Source organism: Cygnus olor, chromosome 1 (assembly GCF_009769625.2).
Source record: "Cygnus olor isolate bCygOlo1 chromosome 1, bCygOlo1.pri.v2, whole genome shotgun sequence".
Lineage (NCBI taxonomy): Eukaryota > Metazoa > Chordata > Aves > Anseriformes > Anatidae > Cygnus > Cygnus olor.
In genome coordinates, this window is record NC_049169.1 from 132,101,701 (window position 1) to 132,115,329 (window position 13,629).

Genomic DNA, 13,629 nt, shown 5'->3' on the forward strand with positions numbered 1-13,629 from the left:
ACTGTGAGCTGCCATCAGACAGAGCTGTCGGAGGGGCCGACTGCAGGAATCCCACTATCCTGGGGCTGGTGCCTGTCGGAGGACAAGGGATCCCTCTTCCCTCTTCTAGACTCCTCTGATTATGGCTGAGCAGAGGAGCTGAAGCCCCACTGCATGAGCTGGAATATTCCAGAGTCCTTCAAAAACCTCCAACTGCCCAAGCAAGGTTGAATTTAAAGCCTTGACAGAGTGAAGAAAAGATTAACAATTTGTTTAGCTCAACCATGAGTCCAATTTATTTTATCTGGAGAAATTTCCTTGTGAGGAAACTTTTTTTTTTTCCCCAGTACCTTAATTCAGTCTTACTCAAATTGGTTCCTTACCATCTGCACTGCTCAATGCCTAGTACTGCACTTTCTTTTTTTTTTTTTGCTCCTTTTAAAACAAGGAACTTCCAAAAATGCATAATTGGGGGAAAATGACATTGGACAATGACCACATTACAATTTACTCACCCAACCCCAGCTCTTAAACACACGATGCAAACCAGCCAGGAAAGAATAAGGAACAACACGCACAGAATTCTCTAATATCAAAATATAGCAATTTATTCAAGACACTGAATATGATCTGTTGATTCTCTCCTTAAAACAAATGAGCTACAATACACAAGGTGAATTCGAAGAAAGTGTGGGTGGGGGAGAAACAAAATAAGGGTTGATGTTGTTTCAACAGAACCTGGGAAATGCTGAAATGAGAACCAAGTCTGGCTGCAAGTCTGACACAGACAATAAAAACTGCAGAAGCCAGAATTCAGAATTTCAGTGAGTGGCTGAAAGAACATTTCTGCAATTGACAAAGAACCACATCTTTTAAAAAGGCAAAAGGAGGAAAAAAAGGAGGAAAAATTAAAAAGGGAAAAAGAAAAAAGAAACCCAAAAACAAAGCAGACCCTTACATTTGACAAAGTGCACTTCACTTGGCTCTAAAATTAGCTATTTTTCTCTTTTTTTAACAAATTAAAAGGAAATTTCTAAGATGTAGCATGGGGTTAATGTGTGTATAACCCTGTAAGTCAGGCCCGTTAGTGCCCCATAAGGGACCCAGTGTTTTCTACATAAAAGATCCAGTATCCTTCTAGCCCACAGAGTTGAGTGGTTTTTCAGAAACTGTTTTTTTTTTTTCACTTCAAGGCCAGTTCCAGGCAGCCAGCAATGACAAAAATCCAGTAAGCCTCTTGATGTTTCACAATCCTGTTTGGTCACTTCGTTGGTTTTTTTTCAGTTTCTCTTCCATTATAAAGAGCTATGAACAAAATGATCAAAAAGCACGGGGTGAAAGCACTGCTGAAGCCCACCCGCCTGCTGCTTCACGCCGTTCTGTTCCAGGGGCAGCGTCAGCCTGGGGATGCTGCTGCAGCAACGGAGGAAAGCGAGAGCTCCCTGAGGGCAGCTCTAGGTTTCGATCTCCACCTGAAGCCTGGCGAAACCTTGCTCTCCCCATTGCCCACGTCCTAAAGAAACCAGCCCACTCGGCTGGGATTAGACTTCACGACGTCTTCAGCCTTCCTTAATCTCAATAGCTGCCCTCATTGCGCCTGAAAACTATCTAGTACTACATCTTTGACGATTTCCCTGGTCTTTAGGGTCTCGTGGACGGGATGAGAGGTGAATTTTGTTAGTTTTTCCCATACGCTGCTTTCCTATCTGACGGCCTGTCCAGAGAACTCCCAGGAGGGCAGCCTCCCTCATGCCTAGGCTTTGCAAATCAACTGATTTTGAAACTTGGCTTCTCTTGGCTTCTTACCTCCATGCAGACTGGCAGGGGAAAGATGCTGCCCTCACCAACAGCTTGGAAAAAGGACAAAGAAAAAAGGAAGCACGCGCGCTGACGCCCCTTGCGTTACCTGCAGCAGCTGCTCATGGAACAAGACACAACAGGGGCCGTGCATGGAGGCGGCCGTGCGGCACAGCCGAGCTGGGATTGAGCGAGCTGATCTCCTTGAACCCCGAGGCCTGGCCTCTTCAGGCGCTGCACAAGGGAGAGTCCAGCCCCGGGCCCTGTCCATGCCACCTCCCGCTGTCTGCGGGCCGGGAGCTTTTGCGTGTTGCTCTCAGAAACGCCGCTCAGAGGCAGCTTAGGAAGCCAGCCACGGGCGTGCAACGATTCTACTCAAATCATCAACCCAACCGCGCTTTAGACAGCCACATTAAGCCTTTGTATTCAGATTCAAGCCTCTCTCCTAGTAAGTACTCCTTTTTTAAGTAGCGACTTTAAATTAGTAGGTGTGCTGGTTATTAGAAACCAGTGCAAAACTGTGACGTGATCATCCACAGCCATGCTCTTGGAGCAGAAGACTGAAAACAACACATAGACACATTTAACACCAAAAATAACCCTTGGTACCTTTCAGTGTCAATTCTTTGATATAAATTACAAACAAGCCTAACTGTAATTAAGAACTAAAATCCTGTGTGACTGTTTTCCCCACAGGACTAAGTAACCCTGTTAGCTGTTACTTATTTTCATTATTTTCTCCTTTCTGAATGTGTATTTCTAAGAAAAGCAGCTGAAGCTGGCAGTAGCAAGTTCCACTGAAAGGACTAAGATACTGTAAAGATATTAAGTGTAAAGAGAGGAAAACACAGGAGAAAAAATGGACATACAACTTCCCTGATGCCGTGATGCTTGGTGGGTCTCGCACCACCAGTTCTGCATTAGGGCTCTGGTTTTGGTTTTGCTCAGATCAAATCACCACTTCAGCAGCTGTGGTCAGATCAAAGGGAAGATTCTGTGTGACAGAAGTGGTGACTGGGTGGGAATGTGCTGTGATTTCAAGGGGGCTCTCTTGTTTCCTTTTCTCCATCCTACAAATCCTAGCCTGCAGGCTAGAGAAGACACCAGTCTGAGGATTTGACTAAATAATGGCCAACACCACCCTGAGGCTGCCTGAGAGTTTCCACCAACTTCAGTAAACTCTGCCTTTGGCTTTCCTGTGGCTTCTCTGGATCCATCGTCTGCTCTTGGAGTAAAGAAATCTTCGGTAGGCATCACTGCGGATGTCTAGCTCGCAGTAAGGAAATCACGTCCCAGCTGACAGCCGGTGCTTTGGAAGTCTTTGTTGTCATTCCGATCGTTTCACCCGCTGTAACTTCACAGTGGTTTATATGTTGAGAAATAGGTATTAAATCATGTCCTCGCCTAGTAGAGAGCTCTACGACATCTTCTGAGCACCCCACTGAGGACACGCTCAAAGCTAAGCCTACCTCCACAGGCAGACCCAGAGCTTTCCTCATCGCACGGGGAACACGCAGGGCTGAGGGTGACAGCAGCACGACGTCTGCGATAGCAGGGCTCAGTTTTAGGTGTGCGCTGACCAGAGATGGCCGTGAGCTTGGCAAGAGTCCATTCTTCGACAGCGACAGGCAGTCAGCATGTCTTGGTCCGACTGGTCCCATCAAGTCACCGGTGAAACCCCACGGACTTACTGGAACAGAAACAGCTGCGTGGGTGAACAGTGGAGGACAGCACTGCTCGCCAAACGCATGTTCTGTATGAAACCCGAACCGTCTCTTGAGGAAACAATATGCACAATTGTTTTCCCCTGGTCACCGAGGATAAACATAAATACGCACTCGAGAAAATGAATGCTATATTTATGGTCTCAAACTTATGGATTCCTTTTAGTAAGTGTACGGCATCAAACAGCCACAAAAATGGAATGAGACCATATAAACGTCTGGCTGCTGGAAGAGGTCTCTTAGTAAATGACGGCATTTATTGTATCAAATAATGTTTTGTCCCACAGCACTTTCTGAGAGAGAAGAGAAAAAGGATACTGCATCTTTCATGCTCCTTGGACTCTGTGTCATTCTTTTTGCTTGAATTACACAACTGGTCTACATTTGGTGGCCATTTTCGGCTTTTAAAACTGTGTTTAACATAAAAAATATTTTTTTTCCAAAAATACACTGGGTTCTTTCTGTTAAAAGTCATCTTTCTCCTGTAAAAATCTTCCCCAGCACTGCATTCTTATATAAAGCACTTATTACACAATTTGCTGAAAGTGCCCTTGAGACGCTAAGATCTGAAGCATGGAGGATTTTTTTTTCTTTTAAACGGAGAGAAAGAAAGGAAAAGAAAGAGAGGAGAGGAGAAGCAGTCTGTCAAAAATTTTCATTGTCATGTCCACCTGGCTGCATCTACTATGGGCATACAGGGAAAAAAGAAAAAAAGGGCAAGAAGAAAGAGGAGAAAAAAAGGAAGGAGAAGTTGGGAGTCGAAGGGAGAAATAAAAGGAAAACAAAAGTTTCATCCTAAGCCTGGGATCCTCCAGGCTGTAATATTCCAGCTGATAGAAAAAACACTGAACAAAAAAAGTAGTCTAGAAAATAGAAAGTGTTGTGATTACAAAGTTGAGCATTTCATCAGTACAAACTGGTCTTTGAACGTCCTTTGGGAGAGCAACTGTAGTGTCCAAATTGGAAGGAAAAAATACGACACCGCATGGAGGAGGATTTTTTTTTCCCTTTTGGTTTATCACAGCATTTTTCTTTTTTTTATTAATTTTTTTTTGGCACAGCTTTTTTTTCCCAGCCATCAGAGCAAGTTCTCAGACGCAAACCAAACAGTGCAATGCCTAGCTGGTGGCTTCATGCTTCCAAGGCTGAATGTTCCAGGTGGAAACCATTCCCTCCCCCTCTGAAGTGACTGTGTTTTTACTCCTTGATGAAGGTTACGGACAAAATACTAGACACCTGTGGCCAGGGAGAGTTGGTTTCACAGTACACTCTAACTTTGTTCAAGTTCGTACAGTTCTGGAGCTGTTAAGAATAGTTTTGAAGAGTGCTTCTCCCCACACATTCACTGCTGGTCCATTTGAAATTTCTTCTAAAACATTTCACTTTTACTTCCGCAGATCTAGAACACAAACCTAGAGAGAAAAGACTCAGGATTAAGAACCATTTCTGCAGGTTAGTTGGAATTCCCATTTATATACGGCCCAGTCCACCAGCTGATCAGCCAGCTGTATGCTAAGCTGTCCCAAGCTCCACATCAGCCTGTCTCAGTACCTGTTTACATGCACACAAGCAAGAGAACAAGCCAACATGGGAGACAACAGAAATGAAAAATGTACATTAAACACCTAGCTGGGCTTTCCTTAGATTACAAACAAGCATTCTGGTGGTGCATCCCAGACAGGACCATGGGCTTTATTTAGTTGCCTAAACACTTCAGTTTTTGAAGTATTTCCAAAGTGTATGCACAGGCCTGGCAGGTGTGACCCAGGACCTACGGCAGGCACGTGCCCATTTGGAGCAGCTGCTGGAAACCAGGCATGGCACCCTTTCAGATGGCACAACTCAAGCAACTGAACCATGTTGTAGGTGTACCCTTCATTAAAAACAGTTGAAAAATATTGCTCTAGAGTTATGCCAGCCAGACATGTAGAAGAATTATTTTGAAAGCTGTATAGTGTGTTATAACATGTGTCCTTCACAGGCTGATCATGCTGTAACTGAAATTTTTATCAAGTAACTAACAGAAGAAATAGTAGGGAATAATCTTCATCTTTACAGCAATACTTCTCCTTTACCACAGGATGAAATCTTTGGACATCATGCCGCAAACTTCCTCCTTCAGGTACTACTCAAGGGTGTATTTCTTCTGTGGGGTAGGACTAGAAAGTCCCAAGACAACTGATAATTTGAAAGTTGCCTGGTGTGACCTTCAGTAAGAACTGACGGATGAGGAAAGTAATGATAGAAACAACACTGTTGCTGTTCTTATCAAATATGTATTTAAATTTATTCCCATCTTCAGCAATATTCACCAATTCCATGAGCACTCTTCATTTCCAATAAAAGTACCACCTCCCAGTATTCAAAGCAGGAGCATTTTTAATATATTCCTATGAACTACTTATTTCTGTATTGATCTGTCTACACCTTGAGCACTGTCCAGAGAAGGCAATATGGTATGTGCTTTTTTTTGACACTCTCCAAAAGAGCAACCTTCACCCAACATTTACAGTGTGTAAAGCTTCTTACCGATCCATCTGATGCACTTGCTCCCACTTTGTCTCCTCTAGCATTCCAGCAGACTTCAAAGATGCCTCCGGTGCCTCGGTAGCTATGTACTAGAGTTCCACTCTACAAAGCAAAACAGCGTGCAAATATTCAGCATGGAAGTTCCCCTTTTTCTCTGTAGTGTGGCACTACATCAAAGAAATGACAGTGGTGGCACGTGGGAGCTACTCACATCACCTAACCACCTAACTGTAGTCATCTTGGTAAGATGTTCAAGTTAGGAAACAGGTCTTTGATACTGGAGAGAAACAGGCTCCTCCAGAAAGCAATTTACAGTATGACTCTTAAACATCTGCTTTTGTCAACTCTGTAGCAGTAAAGCTGAGAGTGTTAGTTGTGGGAGTTAAGCTGAGGTGTTCTTCTCTGAAGTTTATTGCTTAATTCAGCTGTTAGGCATTGATATCCTAAATTAAGTCTGTGGAGGCATAAGGCAGTTCTGGTATCACTGTGAGAGAGACTGGGGTTTCCCTAAGTTCTTCATGCAATCTCCATCTCCACGCATAAAACCAACTTAGCAGGAGAACTTCCAGTTTCTAAGCATGTGCAGATCACATACATAGCACTTTCAGGAGAAAACAACTGTGTGCAGGAAAGCAGAGCTCAGTTCTTTTAGCTTGCTCCCAGTGCTTAGGATCTACTACATACATGAGTGGAAATTACTTTCTGGGGTTAGGAAGAAAAAACTCCAACAGCCCCACTCTCCTCCAGAGTATCCCCAGTGCCCGGGCTGTATATCCTTTACCTCACCTATACCAAAGTATAAGCCAGGTGCATCAGACTCACATCTGTTACTAAATGTAAGAATCACAAATTTCTACATATCAACCCCAATCTTTGCTCCACAAAACTGGTAGCGTGGCGTGATGTAGCTATTTTCTTGTATGCTGTTGCTTTGGCATACAAAGAAGCTTTAGCAAAAATGTTCTGCACAGTCACCTCACTCCACCTGAGTGACTCAGCTGTTGTGCTGCAATTGTTATCGGTCAGTACAGTCAGGCTCACCCAGGCTGGCAGGTCACGCACTGCCAAGGTACACCTATTTTCCATTTGAGATTTTGCTACTAATGTGTCAGCTAAAACAGATGTGCTTCGTATGACTCAAAACAGTACCTGAGTATTCCATATATGGACACATTTGTCAAAGGACCCACTGGCTAGATATTTTCCATCAGGACTAAAAGCTACACTGTAGACAGGCTCTTGATGTTTTGTTAGCGTATGGATGCAGACTCCTCGGTCAACGTCCCACAGCCGAACAGTGGAATCAAATGAAGCACTGCAAGAAGCAATGAACACAAAACATGTTTTAATTTGAGTGTTAATCCATTTGTAGTTAGATGCTGTAAACATTTGAAGAGAATACCATAAGATTTTTTTTGGCTAAGCACAAAATGTTTCAAGCAGAAAAGCAAAACACTGTAGACTTTCTGTTCTTAATGACAAGAACTGTTATTTACAGAACTCAATTCTTACGTGTGAACCCTTTAACTAGGGGTATTTATTGTACAGGGGATCAGATCACGAGCCCAAAGAGGGTCACGCTCCTCTTTTTGAGATTCTATCTGCTATTATTCAGGAAGGTAAAATACATATTGTCATTAATAGGATAAACTGTTCTACAGAAATCTCAGTTCTTAAGGATTTTACTGTTTAATAAATTGTAATTCCACAATGTTCTAGAACTGTGGTTCTTTTCATTTTGGTTCAGTGCATTTTTTTTCCCAACAATCTATTTAAATCCCAAACTGTGGGCTTAGAGAAAAGACAGGGAAATAACTGGTATTAAAAATGATACTAGAAGAACAACTCCAAGAAATCCAAGTTCTTCCCTGTCTACTCTCAGACTGAGGAGTAAAATAAATAAAATTCCAAAACTTTGGAGTACTGTGTCCAGTTCTGGCCTCCCCAGTACAAAAAACACAGGGATCTCCTGGAAAGAGTCCAGCGGAGGGCCACCAAGATGATACGGGGCCTGGAGCATCTCTCCTGTGAGGAAAGACTGAGAGACCTGGGTCTGTTCAGCCTTGAGAAGGAGAAGACTGAGAGAGGATTTTATCAATGTTTACAAATATCTTAAGTGTGGGAGACAGAGGGATTTGGCCAACCTCTTTTCAGTGGTTTGTGGGGACAGGACAAGGGGCAATGGCCACAAAATGGAGCACAGGAAGTTCCACACCAACATGCGGAAGAACTTCTTCACAGTGAGGGTGACAGAGCACTGGAACAGGCTGCCCAGGGAGGCTGTGGAGTCTCCTTCTCTGGAGATATTCAAGGCCCATCTGGACGCCTACCTGGGCAGCCTGCTCTAAGGAGCCTGCTTTGGCAGGGGGGTTGGACCCAATGATCTCCTGAGGTTCCTTCCAACCCCTTCAATTCTGTGATTCTGTGATACAACACAATTCTTAATTCGTAAACCCATGGTACTACCATCAGTTGGCATTCTACGAGCAAACGTATTTCCTAAACTCAAAGAATTATGAACAGATTTTAAAGTGGAATTTTTATTCAAGCTTTTCTCGATTAGTTAACAAGACCGTAAAAATTGTCAGTATCTGCTCAGGTGATTTGCATGACCCTTGTTAGAACATACGCCAACTGGCTTAGTGGGCTGCCATCTGTCTCATTAAACACAGTCATTCATAACAACCGGATGCTGGATGTGAAGGTATGATGCTAGATTTACAATCTTTTTTTATCAAGACAGCTAAAAAATTAAGTATCATATGACTCAATTCTCCTTTTTTTTCATCTTTTTCAAATATGATTTTTCTCCCTTTGTATCCTCCCCTGATTTACAAACATTTTTAATGTTATCAGCAGATGGCTTCCTAGAATAGCAGACAGGAAGACTGACAGCAAGGCAATGGTGGAGTTACACATCAAAAAGACAATTCTTTTAGGTAAGAAACAGAATAAGATTTATTTTTACCTTGCTAACATGATGTTGGAGTTTGGGTTGCTGGTGCCTGGTCCTGTAGGACTCCATTTGATAGTATAAATCTCTTTGCTGTGAGCCTGAAGGTCATGTACACAGGTATCTTGCTTCATACTCCAAATCTAAGTCAGAGTAATTACGAAGGGGGAAAAATAGCAATGTTAATCTCAGCTGAATTATTTCAGTTCTCTCCATGTTTTTCTTGCCATTTTTTATTTAATATCTTGACACACATGTATACACATAAACATAACCTAATTTGAATTTATTAATACAGCAGTTTGGCACCTACAATGCAGACATTAGAATAACCCCATTTGGGGCAAGTGCTACACATCTAATAGTACTTATTCAATAGATCAGGAGAACTGAATAGTCACTGTACTGTCCATAGCCTATACTGGTATTTTCATACAGAAGCTGAAGTTATTCTATTTAGAGAAGTTTAACTTGCAGTTTAAGTCACCGATTACAATAGCATTCACCTTAAAGAATGAGAATAAAGCAGTTTATAACTGCTTAGAACCTAGCAATTTTCTCTTATGTCAGTCAACAGCCAGGTCAGATTTTCCTCTTCCTCCTGAACTCCATTTGTTTTCCTGGTGTTTTTAACAGCTTGGATGATGGAACGAGATCAGCTACGTATGCAGTATTACATGGCCAAATACTTGGCAAAATGCTTAAGACAAAGAATATGCCCAATAGAGAAGACAGGTAATTCAGTAAATCTTAGAAAACTGAGGAAACAAGAATAAGCGAATTCACAGCAGGCAAAATAACTCAAAATTGGTCGGGCAGTTTCAGAAAGATACCGAAAAGGTAGGAAAAATCTAACTCACTTGTTATAAATCTGCACTATGAGGGAAATGATGTGCTCTAATGCTGAATTTTCAGCGGCATACCCAAGTCTGCTTTTGGAAACGTTACACAAAGCTTAGGCATATTCTATGGCTAACAGGCAATATGTTCCAAGAAGTTGTAGAAAAGTATCAAACACTCCAAAAAAGAGAAAAGAAAGAAGCCAGAGAAGACTAATTTACAGAGGAAAAGGAAGAAGAATTGCCTGAAGACTTGCAGTCTCCATTACTGCAAGGTGACAGAGGCCTTCAGCTAGGCCAGTGACAGCAAACCATTAACTCTGGTGCCAAATTCAGAGGCCAGACATTTGAACTGGTACCAAGTCACAGTGTTTTTTGAAACACATCCTGTGTGGAAATGGGCACCAAAATATGTGCTACCACTGGGTCAGAATGTTTAAGCAGGATATTATCGGTCACTACAATACTGCTTTGTGGTAGAATAACAGACGAGGTACTCTCTTTACGTCTTCTCTAGCCTTACTTTCTGTAAATTTCCAGTTCCCTGAATAGTCTGCATAGTGTTGACCTAGCTCTTATCTACATTTGCAAGTTTTGCTGCTCTGTTTCGACTCTTACACACAAGCTGCGTGTGTACTAGAAACACCTCTTGCTTTACCTGTGCCAATCAGCAGCGGAAAGAGATATGAGCCTTAATTAACACAACCATGCTATGAGAAATCTGTATTACTAGTACAATTCTATTCGCAGAACTGTATCTTGCCTGGAATGTTTGCTTTACTCAGAGGGAACAGCATAAATCAACAGCAGTGTTGGCCTAGCTCTGAAGTCCATCCGGAGGGCTTTGCTGCTATGATATACAGCAATTTCTATATAGGAATATAGATATTCCTATGTGTATTTCATATGTGTTCCTATATAGGAACACAGCCTTCATTTAATGCAGCTGGGAAGGGAATGAGACCGAGAGGGGTTTGGGCTGAAGAGCTCTAGTGTGAAACGCATTTCGGCAAGCCCAGACTCTCCCTGCGTTAGCAATACTTTGCTGGCACAGTGCAATGGCCCAGTTGTGCTGGTAGAGCAGCCTGTGCTATCTCCCAGCCAGATGGATCCCATCTACCTTTGGGCACCTAACAGAGGCACGTAAATCAGCAGTGTAGCTGCCTTAGGCTTCCTATACAGGTAACAGACAAGGATAGGCGTCTTCAGAGAGCACTTCAGATTTTTGCTGGGCTCTGAATATGTATGTCCCACTGATTAGTCCAAGGCTTTACAAAAACCAACTAATCAGATGGCTCCAATGAAATTACTTTCAGACAAAAAGACTCCAAAGGGAAAAGTGTTTATTTTTATATTTTTTTCAAAGATTAACCAGTAGACTGATTTTTGGTATAGGGAGTGAGCTTCTGCTGACAGGCAAGTAGCTGTATATATCTATATATATGTATAGATACGTATGTATATATCTATATCTATGTGTATATTTAAGCTGTGAATATTCTGACAGTGACATATCAGTCACTTGACACTTATCTGGATAGGATGTTTCAGTTTTCCCAGTGACTGCTTCTCTATGTTTAATCTTTCACATTGGCTTTAAGAAATACAGCATAAAGTTAAATTATTGTTCACAAAGAGTTTTTTAAATCATACAGTATATCATTCCAGAAAAGCTAAAAAATAGAAATAACCTTTGCCTTTACTTTTTCAACAGCAGGAATGGAAATTATATTACCTTTAATGTCATATCATCGGAGCAAGATGCTAGTAGCATGCCAGATGGGTCCCACTTGATAGCATTAACCTCGTTCTGAAATAAAGAGCGATTTTATTAAGTGAATATTCAGGTTACCTGCGTTGTACTGGACACCCAGCAGAGGGCACTCGTGGTTTATGGCTACAGCAAGTTAAAACACAAACTACAGCCCTCGTTGCTCTACCGGTGAACAAAGAAGTGCTGCTACCATAATACGCTATTTAAACATCATTTAGGAACTGTAACCACTTTGTGTTTGTGGACGATACACACAAACAGTCTTCTCATATGTTTTCTAGTACAAAGTCTTTCATGCTTCTCAAATGCTATGATTTAAATAAACCCTCAAACCAGAGAGATTGATGACATCATTAACCTATTTTTAAACTGAGGTATGTGTTAGGTTAATACTCTGTAGATCTACGAGATACAAATTTACAATAGAAAATATTGGTGGGGCATAAAGTTTTGTGGAGTTTATTATTCTTAGTATTGCTGCAATACAGCAATAGAGGTCTCTATAAAAAGAGCTGTATGTGTAAATGAAATCCAGCAGGGAATACTGAATATTTTATGACTCTTTCCAGATCAATTTTTCTAGCACTTTGTAATTAAGTAAGCCTAATGTGTCCTCTTGGTAATCAGGAAGTTTTCTGTGCTATTTTTCAGGGTCATACATACGTAGTAACAGTGGGAAAAAAACATTCCACAAAAAGGGAAAATGATGTTTTTTAAAAAAGCATAAATTGGCTCAGGGTCTCAGTGAAAACAATCCTGGAAGATATGTTAATTTTGCTTGATCCACTTTACTTATTTCAATTATCATTAAAAGGAACTGTACAGATATTTGAAGTCAAATTTTGGTCCATGTGCAAAACGGTGCATTTCATATAATCATAAAAAACAGCATTCTGTTGGTAGGAACATACAACCTGTCACAAAATATCAGTGTATTATCATTTTAACCACAGACAAGCTAAAGGTCTCAAAATGCACGATTTTTCCTCTGCGGGGAGACAGCAAGTTCTGGACGTTAGTATCTAGATTACAGGTCAGTATCTGACAGCAGTTTTCTCACGAATGAAAGAAAAAACAGCCTTTGACAGCCATTGAATACTAAAGAAAAGAGGCACAAAATACAGCTTAAATAGATATTAGATGTAATAGATTCTAAAACTGAACAATGACTGGAGGTAAACTGCTCTCTCGTTATTCATAGTTCTCATTTACTAAAGGAAAATACACCAGTGGAAAACAGAACCTTATTTATTTATGTGCCTTCAGTCTGCAGCTCGTGCTACGTATAAATAGTCTCATTGTTTAAGCTGCAGGTTTTGCCTCCTACGATGATTTAGAACAGTTTATCCCTTCTCACAGGCAGTGACTCACTCCTGAAGAATACGTTTTTAGGAAAGCAATGGGATATAACACCTCCAGTGCTAGAATGCACCCTGCAAACACATCAGCTGCCATCATTGTTATATGCAGCTATGACTTAACCGCTAACAGTTTGGACTTCTTAAACTTACTGTGTGTCCTTGAAAGGTTTTAACGGGACGATCACAGCTAAGTCTGCATACGTGAATGCACATGTCAGTGCTGCAGGAGGCAAAAGTAGTGTTGTTCTGCCAGTCTACATCCAGAGCAGGAGCTGTGAAGTACAAACAACAGAAGGAACATTAGGGAACACAGCAAAGAAACAGTCGTCCCAAATCATTTTCCTTCTGTCACCCATCTGGATCACAGGGACTAAAAACTAGTTCTTGGCCTGTTACCTGCAACTAGTTACAGGGATGACAGGGAGTGCCTGAAAGGCACCATTTTTTCTCTTGCAGTGGGTAATCTGGTTGATTTGTACATCTATTTGTGAATCTTTTGGGTAAGAGTGGGCAAAACCATCCTGTGCCCACTTCCACCCTCCTTGCTCCCGGCTGCACACCCCTCTTGTGCATTCCTCTGTAAGCCAGTTCTACAAAGCAGCTGGAAGAAAACCAATTCTGAAAAAAGGGGATGATTTCAGCTGGGGTAGAGATGAATCAGCACATAAAATGG

General features: G+C 41.7%; 1 protein-coding gene across 4 annotated transcripts in view; it reads right to left on the reverse strand.

Moving 5' to 3' along the window:
- Positions 1-569: 569 nt before the first annotated feature.
- TBL1X (transducin beta like 1 X-linked) overlaps positions 570-13,629 on the reverse strand; it is a 199,478-nt gene continuing 186,418 nt past the window's right edge. For all 4 annotated transcript variants that reach the window (XM_040534030.1, XM_040534016.1, XM_040534041.1 and 1 more), the window contains 6 exons: positions 13,107-13,228; positions 11,557-11,631; positions 8,998-9,125; positions 7,179-7,344; positions 6,030-6,131; positions 570-4,912 (listed from right to left, as the gene is read on the reverse strand). In XM_040534030.1, the coding sequence (XP_040389964.1) occupies positions 4,886-4,912; positions 6,030-6,131; positions 7,179-7,344; positions 8,998-9,125; positions 11,557-11,631; positions 13,107-13,228 (620 nt within the window). In that variant the 3' untranslated portion in view covers positions 570-4,885. The remainder of the gene's footprint in view (positions 4,913-6,029; positions 6,132-7,178; positions 7,345-8,997; positions 9,126-11,556; positions 11,632-13,106; positions 13,229-13,629) is intronic.